This window comes from Oratosquilla oratoria, chromosome 13, assembly GCF_046742065.1.
Source record: "Oratosquilla oratoria isolate Oo_2021 chromosome 13, ASM4674206v1, whole genome shotgun sequence".
In the NCBI taxonomy this organism is placed as follows: Eukaryota; Metazoa; Arthropoda; class Malacostraca; order Stomatopoda; family Squillidae; genus Oratosquilla; species Oratosquilla oratoria.
Window position 1 is genome coordinate 40,247,798 of NC_134789.1, and position 20,288 is coordinate 40,268,085.

Below are 20,288 nucleotides of genomic sequence, written 5' to 3' on the forward strand. Positions count from 1 at the left end.
CAGTAAGATTTTTTCCTGGAACTCCACACTTTCCAACCACTCTGCCTATAGGTTAATCTCCTACCCTAACATTGAGATCTCCAAGTATCACTACATTGACATTTCCTCTACATAGGTAAAACTTTTAATTTTTGTGAAATTTTACTAGAAAACCATTGTACTAATGAATGTAAAGGCACCAATTTACTATTTAGACTGTTTCTTCAACAGGTGTGTTTAACTGCAAGACCCAGTTCTGAATCATTCAAGATTGATCACAAAGCTTTATTGGAGGAAAGTGAAGATGTAAAAATTGCAGCAAGAGCTTAGTATTATATAGCAGTAGTGTCCCAAGGAAGAAAAAAAATAGTGTACATATGGTATTAAATGTAATAATTTTCAAAGTGTAACATTTCCCTCCTAAACCAACATTTTGGGTATTGAATGAAATAATAGCTTTGGTACACTTTATTTAAGCTTACTATATTAGATAAATGTCTTATTCTGTACTGTTGGAATGAAAGTGAACACTAAAACAGCTGTTCTAAAAATTGTTAAACAAGGCAAAGAAAATACAGAGGAAATTGACATAATTTGAGAATCTATTTACACACCTAACATTGCTACATACAAATTTTCTAACTCAAATAACACTGTAATTACAGTAGTTTACTAAAGCTACTAAATGACAGACTCACAAATTACTCCTATTTGTTGATTATACTTCACCTAAACATATCAAATAAGCAATACTGAAGTCTTAATATAAAGTGATTATTCTTAAAAAGAATAATCACTACTAAACCATTTCTAGAGAGCCAAATTAAAGGATCCTAACTGCATATTGTAAATGCAGTTTGGTCTGTATATGCAAATGAAGAGAATCCCAAACTATCACTTTGAAGCATGATGTGTTTTCTTTTACCCCATGTCCTCAACACCATTAACAATATTCATAAGGAGCTACCCCTGGAATATCACTGGGCCACAAGTAAGGCAATTGCATTAAACCTTTTCAGATTATTCATGCTGTGTCAGATCTTCTGTTTTACAAACCATATTTTCGTGCATCAGAGCTTCTTCACCTGTCATTACTGTGCCACCAAAGTCAAACCCAGCTAAATTTCTGTCCATTGGTGCCTCTAACCGAGGTTCCTCAGGTGGACTTGTGACTGGCAAAGTTGAATGAGATCGTGCCTCTGCTATCAATGTCTTCACTCCAACCATCCAGGGAGAACACATGCCCGTGTAATCTACAATCAACCTTTGGTGTAAAGACCATGCAAAATCATAGTCTTCAGTTTTAAGGGCTGCAATACAAAAGAAAGGCTACTATAATGGAGAAAATCATTACAAGCATTATAATGTACACATATGGATTGAAACATGAACAAAATAACTGAAGTGAATAATAAAATAATAGCACCTGGCATCTACTTGTTTGTAATACACAGGCATGCACACACACACACACACGCTGTGGTTAGAGCTCTGGCCTGCCACTACGGAGGTCCGGGTTCGACCCTTGCCCGGGGCTGAAATAATATCAGTATCGCAGCGCTGAGGGGTGTTACTCCAACTCTCGTGGGCGGGGAGTTGGGGGTGTGTGTGTGTGCAAGGTCATAGCATTAACCCTAGATCGGACCGACGAGCTCTGAGCTCTCTTCCAGGAGGGAAATAGCTGTCGATCACGAGTCCAACACGTGATCCAAAGACCAATTGGATAAACACACACATACACATTTACAGAATATGAAAGGGATGGAAATCCTCGATAGAGACGACTTATTAAAATGGAACGGAAAAGAGACAAGAGGACATGAAAAGAAGGTAAAGAAGGACAGTTACAGAAGAGACCTGAAAAAGAATAGGCATTTTTGCATGAGGGAACAGGGGGGTTGCCGATTTAATGAAGTGGCCTTCCTGTGGATGTGCTGTGTCTTGTGACACCACTTCTGACCCAGGGCAATGGCAAGATGCAGGGATGACCAGTTATCCAGGAGGAGCCAAGATAAGAGGGAGGGCGGGGGTGAATGGGAGTGGAGTGTGTGAGGATAGAATGGGTGGGAGTGGATTTTATGCCTTTGTTTTTTGGCTACCTCCCTTGTAAAGGGGAAAAAGTCTGGTGTGTATGTATGTATGTATGTATGTATATATATATATATATATATATATATATATATATATATATATATATATATATATATATATATATATATATATATATATACAGGAATACCTCACTATACGACCAAGTGCTATAAAGTAGGTAAAACAAATGTTGGGTGTATGCGAAAGCCCCAGGCAGAAATTGAGGAGGGGTTGACAGGGTCCGTGAACACAACCCCCTATTTACCTGTAAAACCCACCTCGATATACAAATTTTTGGATTGCGACCAGTCAGCTGGGAACACAACTCTGTTGTATAGTGAAGTATTCCTGTACATATATATATATATATATATATATATATATATATATATATATATATATATATATATATATACATGGAGGGGTGGTGAGTGTGTGTGAAAGATATTTCGATGCAGCCTGAAGAGATTTATCTGTCTTTTATGTTTCTGCATGAGGGGATCTTCAATTAAATGAAACAGGTTTGTTGTGGATGTGCTGTGTTTTGCTGCATTGCTTCAGACCCGGGGCAGTGGCCGGGATGTGAGGATGATCCGTCATCCAGGAGACTAGAGGGAGGTGAATGGGAGTGGAGTGTGGGGGGATGGAATGGATTTTATGCCTTTGTTTTTGGCTACCTCCCTTGTATGGGGAAAAAACCATTGGTATATGTATTTACCTAGCTGTATTTTATGGGAAGGGGAGCTAAGCTCATGGTGTCCCGTCTTTGTATCTCTCCATATCTAGTTTGCTCTTAAATCTTTGTATTGTTTTTGCACATACTGTTCTTTTGTCTTATGTGTTCAATCCATCCACCACTCTGGGGAAAGCTCTTCTGAATTTGTCCTTTTTAAGCTTCTATCCATGTCCTCTTGTGTTTCTCCTATCCCAATTTAGTAAGTCTTCTCTATCACACACACACACCAAAAAGAATATAAAGAAAATTGAAAGAATCCAGAGAGCAACTAAAACGAAGATGGTCCCAGCACTTTCAAACCTGTCACATCAGGAGAGATTGTCAAAACTGAATTTACCAACTTTCTTTTCCTTTTCTGCATGAGGGGTTGGAGAGGGGGGATCACCGATTTAATGAAATGGCCTTGCTGTGGATGTGCTGTGTCTTGCAGCACTGCTTCTGACCCAGGGCAGTGGACAAGATGCAGGGATGATCCATCATCCAGGAGGTGCCAAGATAAGAGGGAGGGAAGAGGATAGAGGGGAGTGGAGTATGTAGGGGATGGAATGGGTGTGAAAACAATGTTTTTTTTTTTCAGTTTTTCAAAGGGAAAGGGGCTCAATAGGAAAAGTTATGGATACAGAAAAACTAGGTTTAGCAGAGTTCTAAGGAATTGAGACATCAACAACTTGATGGAGGAATTAATAGATCTAAAAATAGATTATAGAGCCTTGCACAAAGAAATGTCAAATTTATGTAAATCTAATGAGGAAATAATCAGAGTTGAATGATCTAAAAAGTGAACTAAGTATGATTAAAAGAGAAAACAAAAGAAAGGAAAATGAGGATAGAAACAAAAATGAAGAACTGAAGAAAGAGGTCAAAGAGCAAATACAAGCAGTGACCAAAAAAGTGGGAGAATCAATCAAAGAGACAGATCTAATGGAAATAAAAAATCAGTGGAAACAGGAATGTGAAAATCAAAAAATCTCTTTCAAAGAAATAGTACAACAGGTAGAGGAGAATGCAAAAGAAACAGTAATTAAGGTAATCAAAGAAAAGGAAAACTGGGTGAGAGACACAGTGGATAAAAAGAAATGCATTGTGGTTTATGGTATCAAAGAAAAACATAATGTATACAAATACCAAAGAGAAAAAGAGAAAGAAATTGTGAAGGAAATACTGAAAGTGGTTCAGGACGAGGGTCAAGATCTGGATAAAGAAATTGATGAGGTGCATAGAATGGGCACATACTCTAGAGAAAAACACTATAGGCCAATGAAAATCAAACTAAGGACTCAAATGATAGCTGAAGAGATACTATTGAAAGCGGCAAAACTAGCTAACAGTGAAAATTACAAAAATGTGTGGATAAAAAGGAATTGAGCAATGAGGAAATAGAGAAAGATAAGGGCACTAAAAATTGAAACTAATGAAGAAAATGAGAGAACGGAAACTTTTTTGAGAGAGAGGCTAAGAAAATTAAAAAAAAAAAAAAAAAAAAAAGCGAGAGAGAAGAAAAAATTAAAAATGGCACACACAAACATGGATGTCATGATTTCTGGAATAAATGAACTAAACGACTATTTGTTAATAGAGAAACCAGACATAATGAACTGCAGAGACAAAAGTGAAAGGTCCTATATCATCAAGTATGTTGGGACAAGGTCTATACAACCAATGGGTGAAAAATAGAATGGATAAATGGGGGGAGTCATGTTATTGACTAGAAAGGGCTTAAATGTGGCAAAGATAACAGAAGGAAAAGATACTGTGGAAATTATGATTAAAGTTGTAAATAGTAATAAGAAAAGTAGAAAATTTACAGTACTATATGTGCCCCCAAAAACACAGGCTTGGCCTGATAGTGATCATTCCAAATTACTGGAAGACGCAAAGAATGCATTATCTGAGTTACTGATAGATGGAAGAAATATAGTAATTATGGGGGATTTTAACACAAAGTAAATCGGGAAGAAATGACAGTAAAAGGTGGAGAGGAACTCTGGGACAACACTACTGGATATGACCATTGATTATACATTGACTCAATGGGTCAAGGAAAATACCAGACATAGAAACAATAAAGAACCATTAACCACTTCAGTACGGGACTTAAATCTCGCGGGCAGCAGCCAATGCCAGCCGTATGACGTCAAGTAATAATATTCGCATCATAAAATATAGTCACCGCTTATATCGATCGTTCTCTCTTTCACCCGCGAATTTTGAAAACCACAGAGAATGGGATTCAGGGCGCATTTGGGAGAATGTAAAAACACAGGGGCGACTACAATAAATATAATCAAGACGCCGATATGGCAGCGTCGCGAATCCACTTGCTCCTCATGACGCCTACGTGTGCGGCACCGTATGGAAGGGGTTAAGACTAGATTTATTATTCACACCTGAGCCTGAAATCGTGGGCAAAATTAATTACAAGACACCAATTGGGAAGAGTGATCACATACTAATAGAGTTTGAACTTAAAGAACAAAATGATGCGAGAAGAAATGAGAAACATAGAGAAGGAAGATTAATGTACAACAAAATAGACTTTGTAAAATTTAGAAAAAAAATTCAAAATGCTAACTGGGAAAAAATTTCAAGTGAAGAAACAAAGATGGAAGAGAAATGGACCATGTTTAAAGAAAAATACAAGGAGGGAACAGATAAATATGTACCAAAGAAACAAAAAAGGGTTTACATAAAGTGTTGGTATAACAAAAAATGTAGTGATGCTACTGATAGAAGAGACAAACCCTGGAAGAAAAAAAGGCAAACATATATCAAACTGAGAAACAAATATGTAGATATACGCAGGGAGGAAAAAAAAACTACGAAAAAGATATAATAGATAAATGTAAAGACCAACCTAAGCTATTTTACAAATATGTAAATGATAAACTAAAAGACAACACGAAATAGTGAAAATGCGCTTATGGAAACTGTAATAGAGGATTTTAAAGAAGATAAAGAAGAAAACTCTTTTTTTAGGGGGGGGGGACAGCATAACAGAGGGATAGCCATAGTATAAAAGTGTCATAATTTCTCTATGAACAGAGTTTTCCTCTATCACAGACAAAATGTGTGGCTCTGGTCCATAGGGGCGCCCCATATAGACCCAAAAGTATCAACTGCATGCTACTTTGCCACAATAACATGCACCCAATACCCCAGACGGTGCCAAGATAAGAGGGAGGGAGGAGGAGAGTGGAATATATAGGAAATGGAATGGGTGGGGGTGGTTTCTATGCCCTTTTCTTTTTGGCTACCCCCCCATGTAGGGGAAAAAAGCCTTTGGTATATGTATATAAAGAAGAAAACTATAAGAACAGAATAATAGCTTATGCAGATGATATAGCTGAATGGAGCACAGATAGGGAAGAGATCTAAGAAGACATAAAAAGGTGGAATGAGTGCTTTATAAGGAAAGGCATGAAAATGAATGTAGAAAAGACAGAGATACTGACTGTTAGCAGAAGAAAAGAACACAGATTCAGCATCACCACAGGAAATAAGATGGTAAAAAATACAAACATCTTCAAATTTCTTGGAAGTGTAGTCACTAAGGAGGGTGGAAATAAGAGGGATATTTCAGAAAGAATAAATATAGTGCAAATGTTGGAGCTCTCTGGCCAATAATAAAGGAAAAACATGTACCTTTAGAAGTGAAAAGGATTATTTTCAATACTGTCTTGACATCTACCCTAACATATGGTTCAGAAAGTTGGGTAATGACAAAAGTAGACATGAGCAGGATTCAGGCAGCAGAAATGAGACCATTGAGAGCCATAGTTGGAAAGATGAGGAGAGATAAACTAAAAAGAAAAAAAAATATATATATATATATATATATATATATATATATATATATATATATATATATATATATATATATATATATATAAGTAAAACCATTGGTGTCTGTTCCATGCTATGCAAAATAGATGCTGCCCAGTTAAGACAGTTAGGACATTTAGAAAGAATGTATGAAGAGAGAATTGCAAGGGGATGCTGGGAGTGGATGCTGGACAGAAGAAGGCCAAGAGGAAGACCGAGAAAGAGATGGAAAGAAAATGTTGAAGAAGCCCACATCAAAACTGAGGAAGGGGCCTTCCAAGATAGAGCCAGATGGAGGAACATGCTGGGACCACTGACAGGCATAATGCCTACTACTGGGAGCTGAAGTATAAGAGAGAGAGAGAAAGAGAGAGAGAGAGAGAGAGAGAGGAAGGGAAAAAAAAAAAAAAAATGAAAACTCACAAATTTGGGATGAAGAACAGTGAGGAAGATCCCCCAAAATGAAAGAAATAACAAGGACACAGAAAGAAATAAGGGAACAAATAAAAAACCTTGATGCCAGAAAGTCACATGGGCTGGATGGAATTGCGAACTGGATATCGAGAATGTATAGATGAACTAATGGACAAAATGCACAAGATAATTGACTTCTCACTCAAAGAAAGAAAAGTACCACAAGATTGGAAAAATGCAAATATTGTACAATATACAAATACAAAGAAAATCCAACAAATTACAGACCAGTATCCCTTACAAGCACAGTAGCAAAAATATGTGAAAAAGTTATTATGAATAAATGGATTAAACACTTGGAAGAGAACAAAATACTAAATCCAAAATAGTTTGGTTTTAGAAGTGGAAGATCATGTACCACAAACTTAATATGCCTTTAGTCAAGATTAATAGAAATAATACAAGAAAGAGACGGATGGGCAGATTGTGCTTTCTTGGACTTACAAAAGGCTTTTGAAAAAGTACCTCACAAAAAGCTACTAAGAAAAATTGAAATAATAGGTGGAATACAAGGAAAATTATTGGAATGGATGAAAGATTTCTTGAACGGGAGAAAAATGAGGGGGGTACTTAGAGACAAGAACTTGTACAGCCGCGACAAGTCACGTGGCAGGGAACATGACTGATGTCCACGACCTGACGCTTCTCTGCCAGCGCGACCCTGCTTGACCCGACCTAACCCAGTGCAATTACCTAATTACGCACCACGGGTAACTTGCCCACGCAGTATATATATCGGCTTTCGCCGCATGTAAAATTAGTTCACTCGTACCTTACAATAAAGGAAACGAACTCACCAAAACCTCTTTCTCTTCACCAATAGTAGCATCGCTACACTGGTGACCATTCGGAGTGACAATGAACCCATCTACCGCCCCCACCCCCAACGCCATGCTGCCCGCTACCAACACTGTCTCCTTGAAGCTGCCGTCTTTTTCTACGGTCGACGCCCCCTCCTGGTTTTGACAAATGGAGATTCAGTTCCGCCTGCGCAATATCAGCGCATCCCAAATGAAGGCAGAATATGTTCTTGAGGCAATCCCCAAGGATGTGTTCCCGCTCATCTCCCAATGGCTTATCATGACAGCACTATCCAGTATGACATTCTGAAACAGTACCTGCTTCAGGAATTCATGCCGTCAGCAGCCTCCAGTGCCACAAAAATCCTCCAACTCTCCCAACAGCCACTCGGGGACATTAAATCAAGTACTGCATACCTCGAGATGATGTCCATCACCCACCTCCCACCCATAGCCAACAGAACCAGCAGGAATATCAATATGTTTCGTCAATTGTGGCTCATGTGCCTCCCAGCGCCCATCCGATCCACCCTTGACAATGCCAAGGAAACGATCACTGATGAAGTTTCACGGTAGGCAGACCATCTCGGTGATGCCCACACTGCCCCAGCAAGGGGTCAGGATGTCTGTGCTACAGATGACATCACGGACGAAATTTTTGCCGCAGCAGCATCGCCAGCCAACAGGCGCCAACAACACCAGCAAAGACAGCAATGCTGGACCACCCTCGCTCTGCACCTGTGCTACTACCACACGAAATTCGGCGCCTTCACCATGATATGCCACCCAGGATGTACCTGGACAAAAAATGCCTAAATGGGTCACCGTCCATCATGGTGGCCCCTACAGGCACAACGGGCCTCTACATCTACGACAAGGCCTCTAAATGTCAACACTGGTGCTTGCAGGTCCATATTTCCTGTATCCACAGCAGAACGCCAGGTCCCCAAGGACGTTGGCATTAGGCTCGTCGCAGCTAACGGCACTACCATAGCTACCTACGGGTGGAAACGCCTGAACCTCACCTTTGGGAGTTGCCACTACTCATGGAACTTCATCCTGGCAAACATCAAGATGCCCCTTCTCGGTGCTGACTTCCTCGCTCGTTACAGGTTACTGGTCGACGTCGCCAACAGCCGCCTAGTCTGCACAACCGCATCCGTCTTGACGCCCTTGCAAATCGCGCCACAGCCAACCACAGTCGCCACCATTGATGCTAGAATGCCCTATGCCCACCTGCTCATGGAATTCCCCGACGTCTTCAAGCCTGAGCTGCGACAGACACCACAGATGCCAGCTAAACATGGCATGTACCACTACATCAAGACGTCTGGGCCCCCGGTATTTGCCAAATACCGCTGCCTACCGCCCGAGAAACTCGCCGTCGCCAAGAAAACCTTCCAAGAGATGGAGAGACTAGGCCTATGCCAAAAGGCCTCCAGCCCTTGGTTCTCACCTCTCCACCTCGTCAAGAAGAACGATGGTTCCTGGCGCCCCTGTAGAGACTACCGGCGGCTGAACATGATGACGGAACCTGACTACTACCTGACATGCACCCACCCAACACCCATTTGTTTTCCCTTTTACCTATGCTCCTTGTAAATAAAGTTATCCATGCTCCCCCCAACTGACCAGATCAAAAGCATTGCAACAAGACACATCACCTTCACAGCAGGGCCCAACAGCTGAAACTGGTTTACCATTACTGTTTCATTTACATGGCAACCCTCCCTCCTTGTCCATTCATAAGTAGAAATGATGATGAGAAATCCTATTGGGCTGTATGAATTGAATTGTAATTGGATCTTATAATACATACATCCACCAATGGCTTTTTCCTCCTTGCAAGGCATAAAATCCACTCCTACCCATTCCATCCCCATATACTCAAATGCCCATTCATCACTCTCCCTCCCTCTTATCTTGGCTCTTCCTGGATGATGGGTCATTCCTGCATCTCGCCCATTGCCCTGGGTCAGAAGCAATGTAGAAAAATGCACCACCATATCCACAGTAAGGCCACTTTATTTAATCAGTGACCCCTTCCCTCATGCAGAAAAAGAAAAGACAGAGAAATCCCTTTGGGCTGTGTCAAAATATAATTCACACTCCCCTCCATGTATCATGGTATCATCCATACACAACCATTCTCCACTCACCTTTATCTTCTGTCTTCTCCCTTCCTTCCTCAACATCCATTCCCCTCTTTACCCCATCCACCCATCACATCCTTGGTCACCCCTCATGTTCACTCTTTTACATATATTAAGGCACAAGGGAGGTAGCCAAAGTCAAAATACATAATTCCACTCCCACCCACTACACTCCTCCCTCCCGCCCACTGCTCTGGATCAGAAGCAATGCAGCAAAACACAACACATCCATGGTAAGGCCGCTTCATTTAATTGGTGAACCACCCCTTTATCCCCTCCTGCAGAAAAAGATCTTATATCCAACTTAAGGAGGGAGGGAGGGAGGGAGGGAGGGAGGGAGGGAGGGAGGGAGGGAGAGAGAGAGAGAGAGAGAGAGAGAGAGAGAGAGAGAGAGAGAGAGAGAGAGAGAGAGAGAGAGAGAGAGAGAGAGAGAGAGAGAGAGAGAGAGAGAGAGAGAGAGAGAGAGAGAGAGAGAGAGAGAGGAGAGAGAGAGGAGAGAGAGGAGAGAGAGAGAGAGAGGAGAGAGAGGAGAAATGAGAGGAGGAGAGAATTAGAGGAGGGAAAAAAAAAAAAGCAACACATCCACACAAAACATGTTTACACTCAGATCACAAAACATTTCAACAGACTACAAAACTCCCTACCCCACTGGATTCCTCCAGACAACCCCTCAGAATAATCACCTCCCAAGATAAACAAGAACCACACTAGCATGACTACATTCAAGTCACCATCCAGCAATAAAATATTACCAACACAGTCCTAGCCACATAAACTGCAGTAGATACAACAATCACACAGGAGACCAAACACATCAAAACTGCCCCACCCTAGCCATACCCAAGCAAAAGCCTAAGGTGCTTAGCTTTTTGTAATCACTAACATTATGACCCCTGATGCAACCCAATCCAATGCAAAAGTCAAGATTCATGTCTATAAAATAATATGGAATATAAGCTTTACATACCATTAACAAGGTGATACATTCTACTCTGAACTTCACTGTTTAATTTTCCTTCCATCCAGTAATTTCTCATTATTCCCAATCTCTTGTTTATATCTTCTTGTATACCAGGCTGTAATAAAAGAACAGGAATTATGCAGACAACTGGAATTCATAAATACATACATATACCAAAGGCTTTTTCCCCCTTACATGGGGGGTAGCCAAAAAGAAAAAGGCAAAGAAATCACTCCCACCCATTTCATTTCCCATATATTCCACTCCCCTCCCTCCCTCCTAATTTGGCACCTCCTGGATGACGGTAATGATGGTAATAATCCGGTTTAATGATGCCAAACCTCCCTAACAGGTGGTTAGGATGGTGCCCGTTTCAGAAAACTTTGTAGAGTGGAATTTAATGAACCGTGCCTTTGGTTCAACTTGCTAGAGCAGAGTTGTGCTGTCATCACCTTGATCTCCATCTCAAGTAGCAACACCATAACCCACTCGTCTAGTGAACATACATTTCATATGTACACACTTATTACCATCACCCATTATAATACAATGTCTTATTAAGCTTTGTATTATAGGCAGACCTCACTATATAGCTGTGTTTTAAGGAAAACCCATTGCAAATTGATCAATCATATAACAATCAACAATCTTTAGGTAAAATAGGGTCATGACCACAGATGATCAAAAATAATTGTGAAAATAAAATACTCTCATTTCCATTAATATTTCATTAAAATAAAATGTAGGAGACAATTTTCAAGTTTTACTTTCAGAGATACTTTGCACAACAGAGCATCACCACAGATGTTGAATGCATGCATGCTTGGACTCTGACACACCCAATTACAGGAGAAAGGGCCCTTGGTATCTGTATTATTATTATAGAATGAATTCAAATGTACCTATAGTCATTGCAACAAATGTGTTAGAATATATAGAGAGAACATTAAAACTTTCCACAGAGGGAGGGAGAGAGAGCAGTGGGAAGGAGAGGGAGAGATAGAGAGGGAGAAAAAATACACATGCCCTTGTATTTCTTGATTTTTTCCCCACTATCCATTTCTATCCAAAATGTGTCATCTTCACCTGCATTTTGTCTGTGAGTGATGCAAGAGTGTCAGTTAGTCCTCTGTCCACTTCTTGTAAGATTTCCTGCGGCAACAATCTCACTTCTTCAGCTTCCTTTCTCTCTACTTTGGTCTTCACACGCATACCAGGAGGTGCAACAGCAGTCGGAGGTGGGCCAAATAAGTGGAAATTCAACACTGGAGGTGGACCAACTACTGGATGTCCTACTAACTGTGATGGGGGAACACCTTGTGGTGGACCAATCGGAGGGGAACCAACTGAAAGGGGACCTATAGGTGGCCCTTGGCTAGGTCCCATGTAAGGCACGTTCTCTCTGTAAGAGAAATTATACTTCAGGATATTACCATTTATCAATATGTATATATAGAAAAAATCACTCATTTCCACACTAATTTGGACAGAGCACATCCTTAAATGAAATTAATCTAAGAAGAGGTATAATAATTGGAAATTGAGATGCAGGACCCTATGATTGTAGATCCCTTCTTTCCACCCTACCCACTGACCCCTGACCAAATGACAACGAGGTTACTGAAGAGAAGCAATCCAAGTCCACTTTCAGCACCATTCCTCAACCCCAAGTCAAAACAGTCAGCCCAGGTTCCTTGCAGATCTCCATGCCCGGTCACACAATGCCATTCACTATAGGCAACACTTAAAGATTTTTGGGGAAGGGGGAAATATACGCATGCTAGCCATCATGTACAAGATGAATAGAAATTACTACTACAGAAAAAACACAAGTTTTATGCACAGGTAAAAATATATTCATATGCATTCTTACATCAGTGGAGTGTAGAGAAATGATAATTGTTGCCTTGAGTTTCACTAATTCGAAACTTGTAGCCCTATTACATGTGGTAAAATTCAAGGCCCTCCCACAGAGAACCACTGAGCTCTTATTTGTAATGTTTCAGTGTCACAAGCTTATAGGAGTAATAGGAGGGAAGCAGTCACCAGTTCTCAGCTCTCCTCATGTGAAAAGGAGGAAGAAATACAGTAAAATTTAACTATAGAACTTGGGCCCAATCTGAAGACTCCCAGATCAAAGTGAGGGTATTAAAGGATTTTTGAAGACAAGTGTTATGAAAATTACTCTCTAACATCCATCTTGCAAGATCACCACTTGCTGGGAATTCGTTATTGGTCCCAGCATTGGCAAATATGTAACATAGTAAGTCATGAGAACCATGGTACAAACAACCATGTTGCAATCCCTCTCAGTCAGATAGTTCTGATACCAGTAACAAATAAGTTCTAACTGAGATAAGATGCATGACCAAATATAGTGGTTTGCTGCAATAAGTCTAGAGCTCCCTATTTACTAGCTGTAAATTCACTAATCATTGAAATATATAGCATCCAGAAATAACAACACAATACCAAACCTATGGAACAAAGGCAGGACCAGTTTGTTGTGTATTAGTTGGTCTTAGTAAGTGTGGTAGATATCAGGTGGATACAGGATTTGCACTGGACCGATATGAGTAACTGATGAGGCACATACATATTGGGCATGTGTATGGTTCTGGGCTTGTTTCAATGTCATCAGCTAAGTGTGAAAGGTCAGGTACCAGTGCACTGTCTTCCTTTCATGAAATAAGAACTTGTGAATGTACAAAGGAAGTTGAGCATGAAAGAGCGAGTGAATTTTGGGCCTGTTACAAAGACCAGGAATGTAACCCGTATACAATAAGTACAATTAAGTAAAATGTACTGGCAATCCACTGACTATACAAATATAACATCCTTGGGTCACTCATCAGGGATATGATTTACAATGCCATTATCATGAGTGTAACAAGTCAAAAACACCACCAAGACTATACTAAATACTGCAATGGCACATTGACTCATACTTGATGATATGGTTTAATGTCACAAACTCCCCTTACTGGGAGGCTAGGATGGTGCCCCTTACAGAGGACATTGTAGTGTAGAATCTAATGAACCATGCTCTTGGTTCAACTTTGCTGGTGGTGCAGTTCAAACCAGCTTCCCTTTGACCTTCCCTGCGTGTAACAATGCCCTAACCTGCTCTTATTTAGTCCGGATAAAGGTGTAATCTGGATACGAGTTATTTTTCTGTACACCATTATATAATGTACAAAAAAGTGCAACAATAATGATAGCATCAATAATAATAATGAGGGGAAATTATGTAAATGTAAAAGCATTTTATAATTCAGAACATGACAAACCCTGGCAATGCAGTGATGGAATATGGTGACCCACATGGCACCGGTACTCTCTTGTTCATTAAACGTCGCCGTGCATCATTCCCTGCACTGGCACCCATACCTCCACCAGCAGTAAATGCAAACTGAGGAGGGTCATTCCAAGCACGGTCATAATTTCCTGAAAAGAGGGATAAAAACCTAGAGCAAAACCACATTTGATAAAAATCAATGTCGACAATGAATACTATTTTCATATCAATCCGTTGCCTGGTCTCTCATGCAGAAGACCTGCAGCCACATCTTCATATTGTTGTTTATTGTTCTTATCATTTATCTGGTTTTACTCTGCCAGAGTGCTCTACAGGACCAACAATTTTTCTTTTACATACATGTATTAGCATAATGTTATGCTCATGCACATTACAGAATTTATATTAGAGACCCATTAGTGTAAAAATAAGAAATTATATATATATATATATACATAAAAAATAGGCAAATAAAAGGAGATACAGAAAATCATACTAGACACTGATGCCACCCCTCCAAAGGTGTGGAAGGACTAATAGAGAATATTAAAAACTTCTAAACAGAAGACCCAGATAAGATCTCAGACATCTAAAACAACTAGGTTCAAATATAAAGACCTGACTGATACTTTCAACCACTCCTGGTTGTACAACAAAATCCTAAACATATGGAGAAGAGTATACTAAACTTTACGAGTCAATCTCATTACTATCCACAACACCTAGGTCAATCCAACACTCACCAATTGCCACTTGTATTGATGTTTGGGCCCAGGTCATAGACCTACTTCAAGAACTGGCCCAGGGCATAAACCCACTTTGGGAATTGGCATAGGACGTAAAATATCACCAATTCCCAAAGTGGGTTTATGTCTTGGGCCCAAATGTCTGCACGAGTGGTGGTTGGCAAGTGTTGAATTAAGAGACCTATGTGTATATCCAAACTGATTACTAAAAGGAACATTACTAATCAGATTATAATCTGACCACCTCACCTATCCAACATGGATTCAAAGAGGGTGGGATGATCTAATGAGTATTTAAATGGGTCAAGGGCTTTAACAGGGTGATGCATATTAAGAAAATAGGGAAAGACTCACAGTAATGGATTCAAATTAGAAAAATTTAGGTTTAGGAAGTAAACAGGCAAGAACTGGCTCACCAACGGAGTAGTTAATAAATGGAATAGACTTAGTAACTATGTAGTAAGAATTGAAACAACTGGTGGTCTTCAGAGAAGATTAGATAACTTTATGGACAGGGACAACAGATGGTAAGGGACATGGAACTGCCTAGTGTAGGCCTCATTGTCTCTTGCAGTCTTCTCCATTCTTATGTTCTTATATAATAACACATTTCTCAAGCATAATACAAATGTTGCAGGGATTTAATAAAACATTAGAAAGAACAGTTATGGTGGCAACAGACATAAGAAATTTGCTGAAGTTCACACCACATATTAAAAAAATCAGTGACATCCACAATAATTACAATAAATGGTTAACAGACTTCTTGACTAGCAGACTGTACAATAACCAGTTTTCCTCTGCTGATATATATATATATATACATATACAGTGAGTCCTCCTTATACGGTAATTCTTTATCTGGTAAATTCACAGTTACGCTATTTGGTAATTACTACCCTCGATTCTATTTACGGTAAGAAAAATTCACAGATACGGTATCCGCTTGTGTTTTGTTTACACTGTACTGTAGCGCCACCACGCTGTGCGGCCACCACAACAATCAGCCTCTTCCCACGTTTCCCTTTGAACACAAGTTAAATCCTTACGGTGTGTTTTTTGTGGATATTATTATCACGACACAAAGTGACGCACCCATAATGGCCACAAAACGTTCTGCAGACACCGCTAGAGTTGAAAAGGCAAAGCAAAAGAGGAGTAGTCTGACATTGGAGGTAAAACTAGATACTTTGAAGAGGAAAGAGCAGGGAGAAGGTACGTCTGTCATAAGTCGAAACTTGGGCCTAGCCCAGTTGACAGTCTGGACGGTGTTGAAGAATCGTGAGGCTATAAAAAAAGCTGGGGAGAATGCAATGCATCTGCAGAGCAAACTGCTAAAAAAACACTGAGCCAATAATGGATAAGATGGTAAGGTTGCTCAAAATGTGGATCGACGACCAGAATCATCAAAATATGGCTCTGCCTTTGAATTTAATCTGTCAGAAAGCATTGTCCATTATTGAAAGACTGAAGGTAGAAATGGGAGTGGAAGACTTTGAATTTAAAGCAAGCAAAGGGTGGTTTGATAAATTCAGGCGATGTTCAGCTCTCCATAATATCAAGGTCACAGGTGAGACTGCTAGTGCTGACAAAGAGGCTGCAGACAAATTCAAGCCAGAATTAGAAAAGTGCATTGAAGAGAAAGGGTACAGCAAGAAACAAGTTATAAATTATGATGAAACATGACTTCACTGGAAGAGGATGACCAGTAAGACCTATATTGACAAGGAAGAAAAAAGTGCGAAGGGGTTTAAAGCCTCTAAGGACTGGTTAACCTTGTTACTTGGAGGCAATGCAGAAGGGTATTTGAAGCTAAAGCCACTTCTCATATACCACTCAGAAAACCCGAGAGCACTCAAGAGGTTACTGAAACAATACTTACCTGTGGTATGGAAATCAAATCCGAAGGCATGGCTGACCACTTCAATTCACCAGGACTATTTTACATCATATCCGTCTCCAACTCTCAAGGACTTTGCATCAACTAACAACATTGCCAACCGATTCCTACTGATAGTTGACAATGCTTCCAGCCACCCAAGGGCTATGGAAGACTGGGTGGATAATATCGAGGTGATGTTCCTCCCCCCAAATACCAAAGCTCTGATCCAACCAATGGATCAAGCAGTTATCCAGACATTCAAAGCTTATTACCGGTGGCGAACCATGAAGCAACTGATAAAGGGCACAGATGGGCCTGGCAAGCCCACTATCAGAGAATGGTGGAAGTCTTATAACATTCAGCATACCTTAGACAACATCAAATCATCTTGAGACGAAGTGAAGAACTCTACCATGAACTTGGCGTGGAGTAAAGTATGGCCAGAATGTGTGCATAACTTCCCAGGCTTCGCTGAAGACAACATCGATGTGATCAGAGATGATATCGTAAATCTGTGCCATAAGGCTGGCTTTGATGGAGTTGATGATGATGATGTTCAAGATCTTTTGGAAAGCCATGGTAAACCTCTCACAAATGATGAACTTATAGAGCTAGACAAGGCATTACAGGAGGCAGAAAAAGAGGGAAATGAGGAAGAAGAACCTGTGCGTGGCCTGGACATCAAAACTCTTAGAGAATGTCTCAGAAGTATTGAAAAAGCCCTGGAAACCCTGAAGGAACATGACCCAAATCCTACCAGGAGTAGCAAAGTGGCTCATGCCATAGAGAAAAGTGTCAAAATTTATCAAGAAATCTATGATGAAAAAAGAAGAGACACCAAACAGTCCTCCATCTTCTCGTTCTTCAAGCCAGTCAGACCTGCCGTCCCTGCTACAGCTGGTCCTTCCTCCATATCTTCCTTCTTCAAACCAGTCAAATGTGCTGACCCTGCTACAGCTGGCCCTTCCACATCTGCTTCCGACAGTGCAGACGATGAAGTGTTTGAGGGTTTTCAGCCTCCTGCCTCACCTTCATCTTCGTCTGCCCACTCAGCAAAAGATGGGCAAGGGCTGAGATCCCTACTGTCCCTTAGGCTCGGGAGGGACATCATCTGATAGAATACGTGGTGAGTGAAAGGTAAATAAAAATGTTTTCTGTTTATTTCTTTTGCGCAGTACTTTACATTTTCTTTTGTGACTATTTTCATGTATTTTCATGTCTGTAGGGGTGATTTTCAACGTGCTGGAACACATATGCTATTATTACATGTTATAATGGGTTCGGTATATGGTAATTTCAATTTGCGGTAAGGTTTTCAGGAACGCATATTTACCGTATAACGAGGACTTACTATAGTAATAATAATTATTGACTCTAAGTTTTCATGGCTGGAAATCCTTAGGTTCTACAGTTCTCCCTATGAAGTAATGGGCTGTTACAATGGTAAAACTAGTGATAAAGCATGCAGACAGATGATGGTGCTACAGCAGCCATCTGTAGGTTTTTGTAATGAAAGAATGGAGAGAGAGAGAAAAAAAAAAGCAAGTTTGTTTCTGTCACTTGCTGGTAGGACACAGTTTCTGATTATCTGCTATTATCACATAAAAGGCAGAGAATTTTTTTTTGAAGTTAATAAAAAGACCTTGGTCTTGGTCCAATGATCAAGTGCCGGCCCAAACTTCAGTCTGAGGTAAAGGTATTGATGGGATATGAAGATGAACAATGAAGTTATCATTCTTTCAGTTGGTCATGCAGGACCATCTTATGCAGACTCCAGAAAAAATTGTAAAGAATTTAATAAACCATATGGACTTATAATGCCCTTTAGTAAATAATTTCACTAACATGTGGGTATAATCTCATCCACAGTACTTACAACAATATATTACATTTTAATATGAGTAAAGTATTAATTCTATTATTTCAAAGATTCAATAATATTAATATTTAAGGAAACATTTTATTTTTTTCTAAGAACCTTATAAGGCAAAGTTAAAGATGTGAAAATCCCTTGCAAATTATAAAATAAAAATCAACTATAACATAAGAAACTATTCTGATGCTATACCTACAAAAACAAAGCCATGTTTACTTTGGAAAAAATTGACCATCTATAAATGTGGAATAAACTTTCTACAGTGGATTGTTTCAAAGCTAAATCTAACCATATGTACCATCATACCATGTGTCCACAGCCAGTGTCATTATAAGTACATTTCCAATATTCTTTAAATCTTTAACCTTAAAATCTAACTGACAATTCTTGTGCAACTACATTTACTATCATTCCTTGCAACTTCCATCATTATTTTGATATGCATAGTGAGAAAATCTAAACTGAAAAAACAACTACACATTTCTGGTAGCAGCACAGCTTATCTTCAACATTTGCCAATTTTGGCAATCTCTTGTACCTACATTACATCATTTAACCCAGCCAGCAATTACCACAGCAAATAAAATTCAAATTACATTCAAATTCTATCCAGTATTCATGTCAACCCTTTCAATAACTTCCCTAATTTGTATTCTTGCGCCATCGCCTTGCATACAAACCATGCCTTCTGCAAATGGCCAAGGCCAAGGTTACTGCAAAACATGGTACGAGTTTATGGACATGGTCATATTTTTCAACTAATTCGTTTGATTGAGTCTCATTTACTAAGATTCTGAGAACACGAATTAAATATCCTTCCTCATAAGCAACTTCATAAAATGAAAACCAATAAACACATCATAATAAAAATCTACGGTAGTGCGAAAACCATTGGACAAAGGCCATTGTTGCGAAGCAATGATGTTGAGTAATGACATGTCTGTTGCAACATTAGCAACATCAGACCTTCCTCAAGTGATTTTTTACCTTATAAAACTACTAAAGACCTTTAAGTAACCACAACTTGAATATAAGTTACTCATTATCATACCAGTTTACAAAAGGGAACACATCATACCTGGTCCAATTTCTTCTGACATATCTGAGCTTGCAATAATAAAGGCAGTAACCAACGACTCCCGAACCAATTCACGTCAGCTGTTAGACTGTCACTCCATCTCTCTTACACAGAAAACGGGAAAACGTGATTATTGAGATTTCGCTATCTTATGCTATATGAAAATCGCAAACTTTTATCAAGATTTTATCTAAGTCAGCAGCTTAAAGTATAGTGATTGTTATCAAACTTAGATAACCAATTTACAGTACTTGACACGAAACCCACTCTTACCGGGTATTCATAATTCTTAGTGTCTGTTAAATTGAATGCCTTGTTCTTCACCCATGATACACTAATCCAATTTTGCCTCAATACAATTGTTGGGTGGTTGCAAGTTTACGAACATAAAT

General features: G+C 39.6%; 2 protein-coding genes across 6 annotated transcripts in view; one reads left to right on the forward strand and one right to left on the reverse strand.

Moving 5' to 3' along the window:
* The window catches only part of LOC143032394 (large ribosomal subunit protein uL1-like), a 25,060-nt gene extending 24,488 nt beyond the window's left edge, over positions 1-572 (forward strand). For all 5 annotated transcript variants that reach the window (XM_076197096.1, XM_076197099.1, XM_076197101.1 and 2 more), the window contains exon 10: positions 211-572. In XM_076197096.1, coding sequence (XP_076053211.1) covers positions 211-309 — 99 coding nt within the window. In that variant the 3' untranslated portion in view covers positions 310-572. The remainder of the gene's footprint in view (positions 1-210) is intronic.
* LOC143032395 (steroid receptor RNA activator 1-like) lies at positions 433-20,015 on the reverse strand. Its single transcript, XM_076197102.1, has 5 exons — positions 19,897-20,015; positions 14,307-14,463; positions 12,103-12,418; positions 11,023-11,131; positions 433-1,289 (listed from the first exon to the last, which is right to left on the reverse strand). The coding sequence occupies exons 1-5, from the start codon at positions 19,916-19,918 to the stop codon at positions 1,000-1,002; spliced, it is 894 nt and encodes a 297-aa protein (XP_076053217.1). The 5' UTR covers positions 19,919-20,015; the 3' UTR covers positions 433-999.
* Between the last annotated feature and the right edge of the window lie 273 nt (positions 20,016-20,288).